Below are 18,760 nucleotides of genomic sequence, written 5' to 3'. Positions count from 1 at the left end.
ACCCACATGCTTGTGAGCACAGGGAGGGAAACTTAACAGCAGGCCAGCATGGGGTTTAAATGTGTTTGGGCGTTCATTGCACCCTTACAGCTTTTCTGTGAGTTTGATATTGTTTCTAGATCACGTCTAGGAGAGGGAACTGGGCAGTGGAACTTATTCCCTGCCTTTGGAAGCAGCGTGTCTCACCGGACACATGGTGTAGGTGGGGCAGCCTCTGTCAGCCTGGTGCCAGGCTCTAGGCCCTGGGGCTCTGATGGGACATACTCTCCACCTAGGCTTCACCTTCACGTAGGGAGAGACCACTCAAGCACGTCGGTCAGGGAGAAGCCCTCAGCTAGGGTCTGAGTGAGTGTGCCTGGCGGGAAGTCTGTCTGAGGAGCCCTCTGTTGAGAAGTCCGGGGGGTGGACCCCAGGACCAGTGCTGTAGATGGGGGTTCCCGTGAGTGCTGGGTCTGGGAACCATGAAGGGGGCCGGTGTGGGCGCTCAGGGCTGCAGGGCAAGATTTAACGGATGCTTGTACAAGATTGGAGCCCCCATCTTGGGGGTCTGGGAGGAGCTGGGGGAGCTGGCTGGGGGGAGAGGTATAGTGCCTTGGGGTCAGCGGGTGAGCAGGTCCACTCAGGAGGGAGCATGGCAGGGGGTAAACCATGTGAGAGGGAGGTGGCCATCCTGAAGTCCATCCGGGCTTGGACTGCCATCTCTAGACCTTTCCGTCACAGTGACGTTGTCTGATTTTACATACTTTAAGAACTATTCTTCTGAAGCTCCAAGGGCTGTGCTGCAGCTGCTAGAGGAGCTCTGCGTTCGCATCTGTGTGGTCCTTACCTGGATCTGCAGTTTGCTCAGCAGAACTTGAGCTGCCTCCTGGTTTCTGGGCCACATCAGCTTTTGGCAACTATGTGATGCTCATCTTATAACTCTGATCCGAGATCAGGCACTTTTGTTTTTTAGGCAGGTGACAAAACGTTCTGTAAAAAGCCCGTTGACAGTTTCAGACTTCTGGCTCATTTGTCTTGTCAGGGCAAGGCTCTTCCCCAGCCGATGGGTTAAGGAAAGCAGAGCTGCAGAAATGGGGAGCCCCCCCGCATAGCTCCAGCTGACGAGGCTGGTTAGCCGGTGTGGAAGGGTGGCAGGCGTGTCCAATGCAGTGTGACCACATTGATGTGGAAGGAAGGGCAGTCAGGAGAAAAGACAGATCCGAAGTAGCAGTGGGCCTGCTCCCTCCTTATTATTATTTTTAAGAATTTTTATGTTTCTTGGGGCACCCGGGTGGCTCAGTCGGTTGAGCGTCTGCCTTCGGCTCAAGTCATGGTCTCAGGGTCCTTGGATGGAGACCCGCATGGGGCTCTCTGCTCAGCAGGGAGTCTGCTTCCCCGCCACCCCCACCACCTGCCTCTCTGCCTACTTGTGATCTCTTTCTGTCAAATAAATAAAGTCTTCAAAAAGAGAAAAGAATTTTCTGCTTCTTTATCTGAGAGAGAGACAAAGTGAGCACAAGTAGGAGGAGGGGCAGAAGGAGAGGGACAAGCAGACTCTCTGCAGAACAGGGAGCCGAACAGGGGATTCAGTCCCAGGACCTTAAGGTCTGACCCGAGCCAAACTCAGACGCTTAACCGACTGAGCCACCCAGGCAGCCCTGCTTCCTCCTTCCTTGAGGTAGGTCCTGGGTCCAAGTGCGTGCTTGGCTGCTTACTGAGCAGGTGGTCTTGAATCAGTTGCCTGGTTTTCCTGAGCCTGTTTCCTTATCTGCCTGAAGCTGGCCCTGGAAATGCATGGCCTTGTACACAGGAGGTCCCCATAGCCAGGCTCTTGAGGGCCAGGGGGCCCTGGGCACTTGACAGAGCCCGTGCTGCTCTCTCCCCATGTGCTTTGCAGGATGAGCCCAGTTTGGTGGCACTTTTCACTGGGCAGTGTGCTCGCAGGGATGGCCATCCTTCTGCAGAGTAACCTGTCAGTGGACCTTGGTGGATGTTTATGTGTGACTTACCCTGAGAACAGGACGGATCCTTTTGTGTCATGGGAGCCGGGTGGTGGGAGCGGGGTGGTGGCCACCGTGCATAAAGCAGCAGTGTGGGACAAACTTCCCTTAGCTGCTCACCTGCCAGGTGCCCTAAGGGGGAGTGTGGTTGAGGATGCTTACCCCTCAGATGCCCTTCAGCCTGTCTGTCTGCACTTAGAGGGGCCACATTCCGCTCCAGGTGGGTATAGCAGGCAGAGCGCCTTTCTTGGGATAGGTCTGGAGCCCGTTCCTGAGATGACAGGTGGATGGGTGGATAGGCTCTGTCTCCTTGGGCTCCACAGCTCCTGAGCCTCCAGAGGCTGAAAGTCCAGGTTATTCCAGGATGGTCCGTTCTGTTTGTCCAGGTGACAGCGGATCTTGTTGTCCCAAAGACAACAGTTAGGCCCCCTGGAAGCCAAGCCAGGATCTGAAGGGATCGATCTGTTCTTGGCTCTACTGGTGATGAAAGCTGAGCACCTGGCAGCCACAGGGGACCTCATTGAGGAGACATGGTGGCGCTCTGTGGGTGTAGGATGCAGGGTGTTGTTTGGTCCTGGAGCCTCCCTGCGGGACCTAACCCAGCCTGGCCTGGGCCAAGTAAGGTTCTGGTTCTTAAAAGTAAAAATGCACAGGGCGCCTGGGTGGCTCAGTGGGTTGAACCTCTGCCTTCAGCTCAGGTCATAGTCTCAGGGTCCTAGGATCGAGCCCCACATCGGCGCTCTTCTCAGCAGGGAGCCTGCTCCCCCCAACCCCCGCCTACCTCTCTGCCTACTTGTGATCTCTGTCTGTCAAGTGAATCAATAAAATCTTTTTTTTTTTCTTAAGATTTTATTGATTTATTTGACAGACAGAGATCACAAGAAGACAGGCAGGCAGAGCAGCAGGCAGAGAGAGAGGAGGAAGCAGGCTCCCTGCTGAGCAGAGAGCCCGATGCGGGGCTCGATCCCAGGACCCTGAGATCATGACCTGAGCTGAAGGCAGAGGCTTAAACCCACTGAGCCACCCAGGTGCCCCAATAAATAAAATCTTTAAAAAAAAGAAAGTAAAGGGACGCCTGGGTGGCTCAGTTGGTTAAGCAGCTGCCTTAGGCTCAGGTCATGATCCCAGCGTCCTGGGATCGAGTCCCACATCGGGCTCCTTGCTCAGCAGGGAGCCTGCTTCTCCCTCTGCCTCTGCTGCCACTCTGTCTGCCTGTGCTTGCTCTCTCCCCTACTCTCTCTCTGATAAATAAATAAAAAAATATTAAAAAAAAAAAAGAAAAAAGAAAAAAAAGAAAGTAAAAATGTATGGATTACATGCAGCCTGCTTTGTGTCAGACCCAGTGAGGGTGAGAGCTTTCCTGAGACGTGCTGCTGGTAACTAGGGGCCCGTATCTAAGCCAGCTGGCTGCTCTGAGCCTGACCCCTGAACCCCGAGTCTGGCTCCCTGCACAGTGCCTGTGAGCTTCTCCAGGAGAAGGAGCACCACGGGCCGACGGCAGCCAGGTCTGCTTTCGGAGGCTTCACTGCACCCACCTCACGTGTGTTGGTCACATCTGCTCACTCTCGTTAGAGAGTAGGTCCAGTTGAACCCTGGGCCCAGTGCCCTCCCTCTGGTGTCAGCAAGAGTGTGTTGCCAGTGACTGAGGGACTCAGAACTGGCACGTGGGTGGGCCCAGAGCCTCAGACAATTTTGACATCTCTTTGAGACGTTTGAAGTGTTCTGGCTTAAAATATTAGAGCTTCTAGAAAAAGAGAGGGTGACCCAGCTCCCTGGGGAGGTTGGCTTCTCCAGACGGCCCCCTAAAGCCTCAGGGATGTCTTTGGAGGTCTTAGAAGGGATTTCCCAGGTGAACCTCGCCCTGTGTTCCAAGGTCGAGTCTCTGAACCGGACTTCTGGCAGAAGCAGCCTCCTTGGCGCAGAGGCAGTCCCCGTTCCCGGGGCCCTGGCTGGCGAGTGGAGGAGTCCGCCTGCTCTGCGTTCCTGAGAAGTTGGGATTTACTGCAGTGTGCTGAGAAAGCTGGCGCCGGGTGTTGAGCACGGCCTGGAGCTGATACCCAGGCTTGGAGGCTGGTGTTACCTGGAGGCTTCGCTGGGGCTGGAGGGGTGGAGAGGCTGTGGAATCCCAGAGTGTGCCCAGGAGACAGGGCTGGACCAACATGAGTGCTGAGGCCGGGGAAGGTCCCCGGCCTACTGCTCCCTACTTGCAGGTCCTGCTCTGTCTGTGACAGGGATGTCGGAGAATGACCTTTCACTAGGTACTGACCAGAGGCCCTGGGGTACCGCTGTGCCCCGAAGGGAAGAGAAGGCTCAGTTTGCAGCCATCACTTTTCCTTGTGATTTGGGCCCGCGTCTCCAGGGACAAGTTCGTGGCACTTGGCAGGAGGCGGGCTGTGAGACAGGACACGTGCAGCTGTGCCTGCTGTGAGATGCAGAGCATCAGTAGCCCAAATCCCGGGCGGTACCCCTGGGGACCTGGGGACCTAGTCAGGCCCTCAGCTTGCTCCACTATTACTCGATTCTCTGTCAGTTGTCTGGGGAGCGGGGCTGTCATGCCCCCGACCCCTGCCCACCAGGCTCTGGGCAGAGTGAAAGTTGACACTGAGTTCAATGCCTGGTGTGATGAGTTTTAGTCAAGTTAGGAAAGCCGAAGCAGCCCCCCCAGCACTCAGGCTCCTCATGGGGCTGTGCTCCGTGTGCTTTCTTGCTCGTTGATCCGGGTTTCCCATGGGTTTTCGTTGGGTTGCTCAAGGACTTTGTGAGAGAAACTAGTGGCCAAGGACACATCTAGGCAGGTTGGCTCCTGCCTAGACAGAGGAGTCTCGGATCCCAGGAGCAGAGCAACGGGCTGGGCACTAGGGCTTCTGTACCTGAGCTTGCTCTGTCCCGGAAGGTGAATGGTAACACAGACTAGATGAGATTTGAGGTTGGGCGGTTTGGCCATTCGCCACCGTGGGGACAAAGGGGCCAAGTCTGACGTGAGGACCTGGCCCCTGCGTAGGCTGTACTCAGCTCTGCGGGCTGTGTGCATGGAGGGTGTGCAGCAAGCATCGGGGGAGGGATCGGCTTGATTCCTCTCTTTGAGGAAAGACAGAGGGGAAAGATGAAATAGTAATGAGACATAAGTGTTGAAAAGAGGGCCTGGCCCAGGCACAGGTCACATGACTCAGAGAGGTGGCCCTGGCTGGCAGCTCACGATAGCCGCACTCCCCTGGGAGCGGGCCTGCGATTGTGGGAGCACCTTGCCGCGGGCAGTGTTTTCTGCGAATGGAGCAGGGCCCGGTGGCATAGAAGCACTTCGTTGTGAAGTTTTGTTTAGTGAATATTTGTCTCATCCCATCACCGTGGCGTTGTGCAGCTTACATAAGGAATTTGGATAAATTGTGAAATTGGATTAAGATCAGATGAGCCGGTGACAGCGTGAGGCAGGCGGGGGCCCCAGGGCTGGTCTTCTGTGAGGCTGAAATAAGCTCTGCTTGTGGAGTGGGGACCCCAGCCCCTACCCCCCCCCCAGCCCCGTCACCTCCAGCAGCCTTGTCTTCTCCTTGTGCCTCATTTTCCTCACTTGTAACAACGGTTTTGGGCTACCTGAGTAGTTGAAGAGGGGTTTTTACGATGGAGGCTGGTTGTTATCACAAGTTGTTATGTTCAGTTTGGCTGCAGATTCTGCACCAAGCCTGTGACTAGCAAGTCCATGGAGCACCTGCTCTGGTCAGGGCTCAGATGTGGCCCACCCTCATCTGAGAGGAACATGCGCCAGACCCTGCCTTAAGGGTTCTTCTGCACTTCCTGTGTCCCTGTGTGCCCTGTGTTCTGATTCACTTGGTGTCCCCACTGTAGGGTCACTGCTTTGGGCACCAAGGGGTAATCGTGTTGGCTGACACACAAGGGGACACGAAACCCAGTGCGGGAATGGTCTTGGGTCTTGGCCCCATGTGGCCCCGACCCAACTTGTTGGCCGCACCAGTGTATAAGTCTTGAAGCAGTGAGGGCTGTAGTTCACGGTGAGGGGCAGTTGTGGAGGGAAGACAGCACCCGGCCCACCCACTAGGGTCAGGAGGCGAAGTCCAGATGGTGTCTGAGCAGTCAGCATCCAGGGAGCATCCATGGTCCTGATCTGAGTACGCCAGACATGGGAATCGGAAAGAAATGCTTCCGTGGGGACTCTGGGGGAAGGGGGCTGGACCTGGAAGGTCCCAGGAGCTTCTTTTCTGGGAAAGAAGGGGAGAGTTGGTAAGAATGGCAATTTAGAAGATTTTCTTAAAATAGAACTATTTGAAGAAAGGAAAGGGATAGTTATAACACCAAAGAGCAAGGCCCATAAAAGAAAAAATGGTCAGTGCCACTTCATCAGAATTAAGAACGTCTCTTTTTTTTTTTTTTTAAAGATTTTATTTATTTATTTGTCAGAGAGAGAGCGAGCGAGAGCGAGCATAGGCAGTCAGAGTGGAAGGCAGAGTCAGAGGGAGAAGCAGGCTCCCTGCGGAGCAAGGAGCCCGATGTGGGACTCGATCCCAAGACGCTGGGATCATGACCTGAGCCGAAGGCAGCTGCTTAACCAACTGAGCCACCCAGGCGTCCCAAGAACGTCTCTTTGAAGGACACTGTTTTCGGTTATAAGACGGAGAAGACAAGCTGTGGACTGGGAGAGACTTGCCAAAAGTTAACGTGATGAAGCTCTTGTAGCCAGAACTCATAAAATGCAGTATTAAGAAAATGACCCATTTTTTTGTTTTTATTTTAATTACTTATTTTAAAGATTTCGTTTATTTGAGAGAGGGAGTGAGAGAGAGAGAGCACAAGATGGGGGCGGGTCAGAGGGAGAAGCAGACTCCCCGCCAAGCAGAGAGCCTGATGTGGGGCTCGATCCTGGGAGCCTGGGAGCATGACTTGAGCTGAAGGCAGACGCTTAACCCATTGAGCCCCCAGATGCCCCGACCAGTTTGTAAAAATGCTCCACAGCTTTGTGTAGCTTTACCACAAAGGTACAAGAATGGCAGATTAGTCCAAGAAAGACGCTCCACATTAGTGGTCAATAAGGAATTGCAAACTGAAGTCCCAGTGAGCTCCCACTTCCCACCTCTGAGAATGGCTAAAATAAAACAGCCGACACTGCCCAGTGCTGGTGTGGACAGAGTGTGGCTGGACCCCCTCACCGTTGGTGGGACGCAGAGTGATGAAGCCACACTGGGAGGTGGTTTGGCAGCTTCTTGTAAAGTTAAACAGACACTTACAAGAGGACCTTCCAGTTATGCTCTTGGGTAAAAAGAAAACTCATGTCCATACAAAATCCGTATGTGAAGGTTTATGGCAACTTCATTCATTCGTCCCCAGAATAGGAGACAAGGCTTGTGTTCTTCGGGTAGCAGATGGATGAACAAACTGGTATACCGCAGGAGCTTAACGATAGCGCAAAGGAAGGGACTTTGGAGACAGCAGCACAGATGTATCTCAAAGGCGTTCTGCTCAGTTTATGTGGTCAGTGGGACAACGGTCTGATAAATGTCCAGGACTCAACACCTAGAACTTGTGAATGGGACCTTACATGGAAAAAAGGGCTTTGTAGATGGGACTTCCGAATCTTTAGATGGGGAGATCATCCTGGATTATCTGGTTGGGCCCCACATGTAATCACAAGTGACCCTGCCAGAAAGAGGCAGGAAGGGGCACCTGGGTGGCTCAGTTGGTTAAGCCTCTACCTTCAGCTCAGGTCATGATCCCAGGGTTCTGGGATCGAGCCCCGCATCGGGCTCCCTGCTCAGCGGAGAGCCTGCTGCTCCCCTGCTTGCGCTCGCTCGCTCTCTCTGTGTCAAATAAATAAATAAAATCTTAAAAAAAGAAAAAAAAGGAAGAAATATGACAAAGAAGAGAAGGTGGTATGACCACATAGGCAGAGGTTGGGGTGATGTGACTACAAGCTGAGAGATCCCTAGGGGTCCCAAGAGGCTGGAAGAAGTGAGGAAGGTTCACCCCCGAGAGCCTCTGGGCAGAGTGCAGCCCTGCCCACACCTGGATTTCAGCCGGGGAATGCTGATTTCAGACTTCTGGCCTCTAGGACTGGGAGAGGATACACTTCTCTTGTTTCCAGCCACCAGGTTTGTGGTGATTTGTTACAGTGGCCACAGGAAACTAAGACTGTGTAATTCCATTTATGTAACCGGGAAGAGGCTCAACTGTAGGGGGAAAGAAAACAGATCTGTGATTGCCAGGGACCGAGGGTGGCAGAGGTTTGGAGTACAGGTGGGCACGAGAAATCAGTGGAAAGAAGATGGCCTTTCTAGTCTGCCTTTCTTTGAGGACCCAAGAGGAGCAAACAGAACATGCAGGGGTGGGGGTGTCCGGGTCACAGTTTCAGGTGATTTGCATCTTTTTATTTTTTTCCTAGTCCTCAATCTTTTCTAAACCTCAAACAACTCTGTACCTCCATGAATTTAGATAGAAATATGTGCTGTGCTGGCCATTGTGTAGTCCTGATTTACACCTGGCTCTTGGCCACTTGGAATCTCTTTTCTTGCCTTTATTTATTTATTTATTTATTTATTTTTAAGATTTTATTTATTTATTGACAGAGAGAGATGGAACACAAGCAGAGGGAGTGGGAGAGGGAGAAGCAGGCTTCCCACCAAGCAGGGAGCTTGATCCCAGGACTCCAGGATCTTGACCTGAGCCTAAGGCAGATGCTAACAACTGAGCCCACTCAGGCGCCCCTCCTCTTTTCTTGCTTTTATGTGCCCCTCCGTGTAGTGATCAGTGTGTTGCCGTTCTCCCTGTCTTACTTCACGGAAATGGCCCCTCACTGTCCCAGACACTGTCTAAACTCTCCACAGCCTCGGCATCCTGCTCTGAGTCTGCCAGGAAGTTGCAGGGAGGATTCCTTGAAAGGAGTTTCCCAATTGTTTGTGCTTTACTGGAAAGGGGGGGGAACAGTTGCCAGGAGGTCGGCAGCCAGGCCTTTTCTCGGGACTTAACTGCCCCCTTTCCTGGCCACATTCTGCTCAGGAGAGGGAGATTGATTGATAGCAGCCCCTGAGAAGTCCTGGTGCACTCCTCTTGTGCTTTGTCAAGACAGTCTTTAACAGACTCGCCTTCTTTTGGGTCCATTTTCCACAGGCACCTCTGTGCCATGGGGGTCAGGCCCTGCAAATTGCCAGGAGCATGTCTCTCCAGGCAGAGCTGACACGGAGCCCAACATGCACTTGGCAGCTGGGAGGGGTGGAGTTCAGTGCTGCTCCCAGGTGGGGCCAGTGGCAGGCCTCGTGGGGCTCTGTCCAGGTCAGGCCAGTTCTCACTTGTCCTACCTCTGCTGGCTCTGTCCCCCTTCCCCAGATGATGTGCAGCCTCTGTGCTTGTCTCTCTCACTGGCTTTGCCCCATGTCCATTCTGTGTGGCATGGGAGGTCTCGTACATGTGCACTTTTTATTTTAAACCCTTCACATGGGAATGCTAACGTGTGGAGGTGACAGAGATGAGAAGAACATTCGGCCCTCTGCCGTCGTCCTGCCTTGCCGGCTGTGAGAGCCTGGCCCTTCTGGTCCCGGTGCCCTCCCCACTTCTGTTTGTTTAGTTTTGCTGGTGCATTTGTAAAACAATCCCAGGTGTCTTTTTGTTTCCGCACTGGTTTTTTCCAAGACAAGTTAAATGTTAACAGACACTGACTGTTTGCAGACTGGTCTTCCCTCCCCGAGCACCTGAGCGCCGCCCCTGGCGTCCTTGCAGGCTGTGTCCGCTGGAGCTTCACGTGGCGGGATCCGCGCTGAGCCACATGTGGTATGCCTGTCAAGTCTGGCAATTTATAGCACTCCATCCCTCTTCCTTTTGTGCCATCCATCTGTTGAAACCAGGTCATTTGTCCCGTGGGCTGTCCCACGTTGTGGCCCATGTTCTGCTCTGACGATTGCTTTCCCCTTTGTTTTCCTCCTGGCAGCCTTAGCTCAGGGCTCTGGGCTTGGCACTGCTGATGCTGGGGGCTGGGCCTCTCTGGGGTGGGGCTGCTGGGGGCACAGCATCCTGGGCCCTGTTGCACCTGATTCCAGAAGTGCCCTGCTCCCCAGTCAAGGATGTCTCCAGATGTCACCTGTGTCCCCGGGGCACGATCACTCACCTGAGAATCCTGAGAGTAACTCCCTGCCTTACCCAGGGTGCTTCCTGGACTCAGGCAGGTTTTGAAAGCTCTGTCCTGTGGCTCCACCCGGGAAGCATTCTTCTCCGTGGGGGGCTATAGGGAGATTCTGGCCATGGTGAAGTTCTCACTCGCCCTCTCCTGGTGCTAGTGTGGTGGGGTCTTGAGCAGGACTCCGTGCCCTCTCCCACGGGGCTGTCTGTTCCCTTGCCCTGTCTGCTCCCTTTGTCTTCCTGCCCGCATCAGCACCTCTGGGATGCCTGTGGGAGCTGCTTGGGCCAAAGACCGCAGGCTGTCCTGGGGTGATGCCTCACTGGCCGCCCCCACTGGGCCTCCTGACTCATGCCGGGCTCTTGGCTGAAGCACAGCACCAGCAGTGACACTTGTCCCACTGAGCTCCTGGTTTCAAACCCCACACATGCCCAGTCGGAGATGGGGTTCTGCTACACAGGGTCCTGATGGGGCCAGCAGGGGCGGGGGGCGGCCCTTCATGCCTGCTGCAGTCACTGCGGTCACTGGGGTGCTCGGTCCCTAGGGCGGATGTGACCTCTGAGCTTGGGGTGGGAGTGACGTGACCCCCTCAAAAAGGTCTGCAGAGACTAGAGGCATCGTGTGTAACTTTGCCAGCCTGAAGCACAGCCCACACAGGCCCTGAGCGCGACGCATGCAGACAGGTAGTACCATGTGCCAGAGACTGTTCTAGAAAGTTACATTACCTGGTGACTTGCTTGTCACAGTCTGTGTAATAACGCAAAAGCTGCCAGGGCAACAGGGAAATGGGCAACACCCTGGCTAGTCTGTTGGACCCTCCTGGCCTTGTCATGTTCACTGCCTTTTGCCTTCTGTCCTGCTGAGGAGGCAAGGTAATAGGGTGACAGGGCTTCCCTAACAAATGGTATGGCCCTGGTCCTGTGAGCTGTCATCCCCTGCAGGGAACAGCCAGCTAGAAGGCCGTGGTCGGCCATGTTAGCATGGTGCACCCATGCATTGCCAGGGTGTCCCAGCTGCTGGGGCTGGGCCAGGCCCGGCGGGTCCAGAGGGCGAGCGTGGGTCCCACTGAGAAGGCATCTCTGACAAGGGCTCTGGCTGTTTGCTTCACAGATACTGTTGGTGCCACCCCTTGGGGCAAGTCCATGAGCCTGAGGAAAGGCCTACAGCTGCCACACTGCCACTGACTTCCATTTGCACCATGTTTTCTTACCTGGGGCCATTGTCCCACCTTCCCTTGGCAGCCCTGCTGCTCCACACCAGCCGCTGCCCGCCCTTGGTCAGTTCTACTCTCTGGCCGTGTGCGCTGTACCCCTCACTTGATCCTTCATGTGCAGTCATGGCCATGTGGTGGTGTGGTCTGTGTCCAGTTGTCCCGACCTGCCGGCCATGCTCTGTGGGCCTGGCCTGGGACCCGAGGAACTCGGGAAGTACCCCTCGAGTACGTAAAGGGCCGAGTGGTCCCACCATGCTAGAGGTGCACGGACAGTGTGTCCAGCAGGCAAATGTACAGAGCCTGGCTGCTCTATTACCCCAGAGCCATGGTTCAGGGAGGTCAGGGTTAGCTTGGAGCTGGGGGAACGCAGCCCTCCAGTTAACCTTGTGCCGCAGGTCATATGGTGGCAGGACCCTGGCATAGTTTGCGTCCATCTCCCCACCCCGCCCACCCCAGTCCTTGTGCCCTGTTGCCACATTTTCAGGGCTGCACTTCCAAATCCTGTACTTCGTCACTGTTTATGCCCTCAGTAGTCCATGATCGTCTGTAGAAACGTAGCCACGAGACAGTCTTCCATGTTTATATGCACACTCCCTGTGCCCTGGTGCTCTTAAATCAGTGTGCAGATCCACACGTCCATCTGGTGTCACTGTCCCTCCTGAAGGACTTCTGGAACCTTCCTTTGCAGTGCAGCTCTATTGCAGAGATGCTCTCAGACTTTGTGTGCCTGAACAAGCTTTTGTTTCCCCTTCTCCTTCATTGGATGAGGAACATTGCTGGCATTGGCATTCACTGTTCTTCCCTCGGTGTTTTACAGATATCCTTCCCTGGTCTCCAGGCTTGTTTCTGACACTTGGCCTTGTGAATCTTACCTTTGCTCCTGGGTTCGTAGCATGGCAGTCAGTGGTCAGACGGTTTTGCTTATGGTGTTGCTGTGACATGGTTCTTTGTTTTCCTGCTGGTGCTCCTTGGATCTGTGGAATTACTGTGTTCCTCACATTTGGGCCATTCTTTCCTCAAATACCACGCTTGCGGGATTCCAGTTACGCATATGTTGGAACTCTTGGTACCATCATCCCACGGTTCTGTAGACTTCTGTCTGTGTATGATTCATCTTGGATAGTTTCTGGTAGTTTGTCATCAGGTTCATAACCTTTTCTTCTACATTGTCTAATATCAGTCCCACCTCGTGAGTTTTTCTTTCCAGATATTTCATTTCTCGGCTCTAGAAGTTCCATGTGGCTCTCTCCTCATGCCTCATATTTCTCTTCTCACCAGTTCAAGTTTCTTTAAAGTCCTTGAACGTTTTCCAAAGGTAGTAGTTGCTCTGAAGTGAAACCCTTGTCTTTCAGTTCCGTTGTCTCTGTCCTTTGTGAGTCTGTTTTCATTTGCTGAATTTTCTCCTGGGTTAGAGGTGGGTTGCATTTTTCTATGGCTTCACACATTTGGAGGTTTTGGTTTCGGATACTGAGTGGTGTGAATTCCATGGGGTCGTGTGGTGGATTTCGTTGTTTCGAAGTGCGTTGGTTCTGCTGCTTGCTGCTGGGTTAGCAGCCAGTGGATCAACTGATCCTGCGGAAGCTTGTTTCTGAGATTTTTTTAGTAAAGGGAACTGAGTGAAGCCTTTACTTGAGGGCCAGTTTTGCTCCCTTGCTGAATGGGGTACAACGAGGGCTCCCCTGGACTAGCAACACATATGGCACATCTCCTAGGCCACATCCTCTGGCCCTGGGCCCTGCCTAGGGGGATTGCCCCCGAGCCTTCAAGGGGAGCAGCTCCGGGCCCCAAGTGCAGGCTCCAGGAGAGGCTTCTGCACTGCCCCCTCCTCCCTTTCGTGCCTCTGCCCACACATCCGGTGCCTTCAGCCTCCCCAGCCCATGATCTGGAAGGTTTCTTAAGGCAGTGAGCTGGGCAGGCAGAGACTGCCACAGGGGCCTACAGCATTTGGGGTTCTCCTGAGCCTGCCTGCCCCACCCTGAACCTGACTCAGAGGGAAGGTGAAGAATTGATGAATTATGCAGCCAGCTTTATTCCAGTAGGTTCTTGGAGGTGATAGGCTTGATGTGTTTTGAGTCATTCAAATTAAATATATTTGCTTTATAATAAGTAGCCGAGAACCTTTGTTTAGAAAAATAAAAACTTTACTTTGATCTAAAAACAGATTTCCATTGCAAGTAGCAAATCTCCCCCCACAACAAAAGAGTGTGTGCCAAAGGCCACTTGAGTGGATGTTAGAGACACACAAGTGGTTTTAGTACATTTTAGAACTCTTTAGAGATTTCTCTTTTCTTAAGCCTTTTCATAACAATTTTAATTTTGTTACCCTTCATTGAAATGTTGCTGGGCCTCTGAGCTGGGAGTTTGTGGCAGGTGGGGTGATCACATGCCAGTGTGCAGGACCATTCCAAATCAGATTCCTGCAGCCCTAGGAGAGGAGCCCCAGCTGGGACCTGTGGTTCCTCCTGGAAATCTGAAGCGGGGCAGGGGGCGGTGGGCACAGTGGTGAGCAGGTGCCCCATGTGAAAGAGTTTGCACAAAAGGTCAAGGTAGTCTGCCCTGGGGTGGAGGAGCTGAGTCAGGCAGCCTCATTAACCCCGATTACCAAGGGTGGGTCCTGCTGGGCCTGTAAATGTGGCTAGGACTGTGACCAGCTGTCCACTGCTGGGTGGCATGGCCTGAGAGCCATTAGAGCACATCGTGTCATCCAGTGAGTGTGAGAGCACTGGGGGCTGCTTCTCCCTCTTCTAATGTCTTAGCAGGTGGGGCCTCTATCCCCCTGCCTGCACAGGGCTAGTGGAACTTAGCTGGGTCCAGGCCTGGTGACTCTTTTTGTTAGGGGCTATGGATGGGGCCTGTGGGAAGTCAACCAGGTATGTATGTGATAGGATACGTGAATGGCTCTGCTGTTGACAAGAAGGGCCTGGTTCCATGATGATAGGCCGCGTGGGGACATGTACTTGGCATTGTTGGGAAAGCCTGGGCTTTTGGGCCTCTCTGCCAGCTTCTCCAATGGGTAAAGTCATGGCTCTTGGGGAATGAGTGACTGCAGGAAAGGAGTCTTCTAGATAACTTGCTTGACAGCTTCCAAACCAGTTAAACGCTTCACCAAATGGCCCACAGGGAGCATGCGGTCCAGGGGGAGGGTGGCCCACCACACCAGCTGGTGGGGGTGCTGGTTGTTGGTGCCCAGGCACTGCTGGGGCTGCCCTGGTGGGGTTCCTTCTGGGGAAATGTGCCCTTTCAGGTTCCTCCCCATTATTACTCTAAATCCAGACTTGCATCATTACCATTGTCATGGCCCCTGTCCCCCAAGCCTCTGGAGCCCACAGGCCTTGCCCTGTATTGATAGCAGACACACACGGCCCTTGAGTTAGCCCCAGGCTGGCTCACATGGGGGTCTGGGCCTGCAGACCTTGGGGTCCGAGAAGCAAGCCCCAGGAGCTCTCTGCCACTGTGGCATCCCGTGTGTCTGCTCTGGGCTTTGTGCCTGCTGTTCTCTCTGCCAGGAGCAGCCTGCCTTCCTGTCCTTGACGATCAGGTAAGGTAGGTAGAGAGTTCCGAGGACTGCTTTGCCTTAGCTGTGGTGTTCTTGTATCTTTTGCTGTTTTCTTCCATCTGCTCTATATCCTGCACTGAAAATGGTTAACAGAATGGAATATCTCCCCCGGGTGTTCAGGAATCTTCTGGGTTCAGGTGATTGCCTAGGAGTCTGCAGAGAAAGACCCTCCGTGAGCCTGAGGTCAGGTCGCAGCTGTCACGGAGGTGTGCTGAGGGTCGGTGGAACTTACCCATTTTAGGTGTAGAGCCTGTGAGTGTTAACACGGCGCCCTAGACCTTGCCTCCTGCAGCCACTCCCTTCTCCCGCCCGTGGCCCAGGCACTCACTGATCTGCTTTCTGTCTCTTTGGTTTTGCCTTTCCTGGACATGTATGTGAGCAGAGTCATATGGTGCAGGGTGTCCTTTGTGGAGGTGTGCTTACTTACTAGGCAGTGGCTTTGAGGTTTAGCCACGTGTCTACCCGGAGTTTGTTCCTTTTCTTCGGGGTAGTATTCTCTTGTTACCTAGTCCGCCGGTTGGTGGATGCTTGGGTTGTTGCTGCCTTTTGGATCCTACGAGTAATTCTGCTGTGCACATACGTTTTCGTGTAGACCTATATTTTAATTTCTCTTTGGTCTGTCCCTTTGAGTGGAAATGCGGGGTCATACGGTAACTGTGTTTAACCTTTTTTTAGAAGCTACCAGACCATTTTCCACAGTGACTTTGCTGTTTGAGCTCCCACCGGTGTGTTGAGTCTTGTCCTTGTTAGTTTAGCCATCCTGATAAGTGCATGGTATCTCCTGCAAAACCTGCATCTTCTCGTGAGCTCATCAGCCACCTGCAGGTTTTTCTTTTTGGTCTCTGTCTTTAATCCAATCCCAAGCAAAGACCTCTTAAATGTTGTGTCTCCAAGGGCCCAGGCCAGGCCAGGGACCCCACAGGTGCTGTTTCTTATTCTCTGAACATCAGCACAGAGGGTGGTCATAGCTTATAGGATGGGTCAGCTGGTCCTGAGCCTGCTTTGGGGAAGCCTGGCCTCTGTCTTCGAAGCACGACGACCCTCCGAGGCAGGGGCTGGTTTCCAGTCCTGGAGCCGGATGAGGGGCTGGAGGATGTCTCACGTCTGACAGCCTGGCAGTGAGAGGTGACGTGCTTTGGAAGTGTAGGCTGTGTAGGAAGTGTCAGCTGGTTTCTAGGGTGTCAGATAAGTGCTGGTGCTTGGTGTGGTCTCTCAGGACATTTGGAATTCTGCCCCAAGTTCACTGACAAGCTGCTGCAGATGACAAGAGTCCTTGAGATTTGGCAAAAGAGCAAGCTCTTGGTAAACAAAGTGTGGGTTGGGGGGGAGCACATGTGTGGCTTGTGTGGGCCGTGCCTGCCTCATACCACCACAGCCCTCAGCGGAGCCCTTATGGACCCATGCACGTCGAGAGGCCAACCTGCCCGTTGGTTGGTCCTTCCAGATTTCTAGAGAGCTGCTTCACCCACCCAAGGCCCGTGGTGGGCCTGACAGTCTGGGTGGGGAGCAGACAAGTAGTCACTCCAGACACCTGGGGTCTAGGAGTGTGGGGACCGGCTGGGGGGTGCCTTCTCTCACTGCCAGTCAGGCTGGGGTGCAGACCCGACGGCAGACTCGGATGGAGATGGGAGGCCCAGCCATCTGGAGGAGGCTGCGGAGGACATTGGGCACAGAAGCAAGGAGGGGTTTGGAGGCAGAGGGAAGGGGTTCTGATGACAAACGAGGGCCACGCCATGGGGTGATAATGTGTTGTACAGAAGGTGGGTGCTCGGGTCCAAGATGGGTGAGAAAAGTTAGGTGCGACCCTCCATCTGGATCCACGTTCTTTCTGAAATTCTAACAGAAGGCCGATCTCTGAATAGCTGAAGCTTAAAGTATTTTGAGTTTTTATGTATATTTTTTCTTGTGACATTTGGAAATTCCGCCACCCCAGGCTCAGTGACAAACTGCTCTGAAGCTGTCATGTGTGGGTGAGCAGGCCTTGGGCCCTGTCCTGGGAGCCTTCTGGTCAGCGGTGCTCATCCATCGTGATTCCCGGGGGTGTCTCCAGGGCAGGGCGGTCTGGGCTGATGTTGATCTGGGGGAAGAGTGAGGGGCTGCCCATTGCTTGTGTCTCCATTCTGACCTCTCATCTACCTGCCCCCATGCCGTCCAGGAACTCCTAGGAGCCTTCAAAATCCTGCTCCAGAGACCTTTCCTGTAATTTTTAGATGTGTGTGTGTTTTCTCTTGCCTCTTCTGAAAACACTGTCCTTACCCTACTCTTTTTTTTTTTTTTTTAAGATTTTTTATTTCTTTCTTTAACAGAGAGAGAGATCACAAGTATGCAGAGGCAGGCAGAGAGAGAGGGGGAAGCAGGCTCCCTGCTGAGCAGAGAGCCTGATGTGGGCCTTAATCCCAGAACCCTGAGATCATGCCCTGAGCTGAAGGCAGAGGCTTAACCCACTAAGCCACCCAGGCATCCTACCCTACTCTTTCTAAAACTGGGAAGTGAGTCTTGGATTTCGAGATATCTTTATTGACATTTTCCCATTTTGCTTTTTTGCAGGAGTCTGTTTCACTGAGACCATCAATCCGATTTCAAGGAAGTCAGGGGGTGAGTGTTCTTTGTGTTAAGCACATCTGGAATTGTGGCAGCGTGGTCTCTGGCCTGCCGTGGCATGCTGGGTGCGGAAGCGGGCTGGGGGCAGCATTTTGGTCCCATCTCTGTGTGTCAGGGCAGGTGCTGGGCCGAGCTAAGGTCTGCCAGGTTGGTCCCACCTGGGCTATACCAAGAGGCTCTCGGGTGAATGCAGCTTTTCTGTCCAGCAGCCCCTCAGACTCCCCTTCCTTCCTGTAGCCAATGCATAGCTGACTCCCAGACCCCCAGGTCTCTATTCTGATCTCATCTCTGCACTGATTCAAAACTGAGGTGTCCCAGGGGCCAAGCAGGCCTGGAGCTGTGGCCTCCCCAGGACCTGGTTTGTTGGTGCACCTGAGACCATGGGTGTCTGATTTTAGTACTCGGCTACCGATGGGGGAAGGGGGTTGTTATAGAAACTGAGCACTCCATGTTTTCTGAAATGCATTTATTTCATTCTAAATGACCATCTTACAGAAAAATTGGAGAATAAAAGAAAGGATGAGTTGTCCACAATCCTTGCCCCCCAAAGCTTGGACATCTCCCACCCCCACCCCCTTATCCCTCGCCTACCAAACATGCCTTGGAACATTTCAGGTTTTTTTCTGGTCTTTATTGTAATTCTTTTTTTTTAAATCTGAAGTGTTGCTGCAAGTGTCTGAGTCAGTTTCCACCTGACAGCTGGCCGGCTGCCTCCTTATGGAGGAGGTCTGTGGGTTTCACCCCCTGCCAGCATGCTGTAGAGAGACAGGGCCTGTAGAAGGGCCTGTAGAAGATCCCTGTGTCTGTGTGCAGATGCAAAGATACCAGAAGATACATTGTAAGGCATTGGCTCCCACAGTTGTGGGGCTGTTGAGGCTGAAGTCCATCTATGGGGCAGGCAGGAATGGACACTGTAGTACACAGGAGAGCTTCTTTGTCCCCAGGGAAACCTCAGTTTCCCTCTTAAGGCCTTTAGCTGATTGGATGAGGCCCACTCAGACCATTGAAGGTCTTTTTCTTAAAATCAGCTGGTCGTGGATGTCACCACATCTATAGAATACCTCCATCCAGATTAGCGTTGAAGGTGTCACTTGGGGCTGTGGCCTGGCCAGGTACATATGTGAACTGAACTGACCATTATACTAAGACCTGTCAAGGTCAGCAAGACTCCCTGAAAGGCCCCAGACTCCCTGCTCCCCACGCAGTGCCTCCTCTGGGACATCCACACCTTTGTTGGGCCCCTTCGGGAGTCTTGTGGCAGCTTTCTCTTTGTCTTCCCTGGGACATTTCCCCAAGAGCAG

The 18,760-nt window shown here is 53.4% G+C and overlaps 1 protein-coding gene across 1 annotated transcript in view; it reads left to right on the top strand.

Annotated features, from left to right (window-relative positions):
• Positions 1 to 18,760, top strand: part of ELL (elongation factor for RNA polymerase II) — a 73,973-nt gene that overhangs the window by 29,647 nt on the left and 25,566 nt on the right. Inside the window, exon 2 of the mRNA XM_032316175.1 lies at positions 17,406 to 17,453. Coding sequence (XP_032172066.1) covers positions 17,406 to 17,453 — 48 coding nt within the window. The remainder of the gene's footprint in view (positions 1 to 17,405; positions 17,454 to 18,760) is intronic.

Source organism: Mustela erminea, chromosome 1 (assembly GCF_009829155.1).
Source record: "Mustela erminea isolate mMusErm1 chromosome 1, mMusErm1.Pri, whole genome shotgun sequence".
Lineage (NCBI taxonomy): Eukaryota > Metazoa > Chordata > Mammalia > Carnivora > Mustelidae > Mustela > Mustela erminea.
This window is presented reverse-complemented; position numbering and strand designations above follow the sequence as displayed.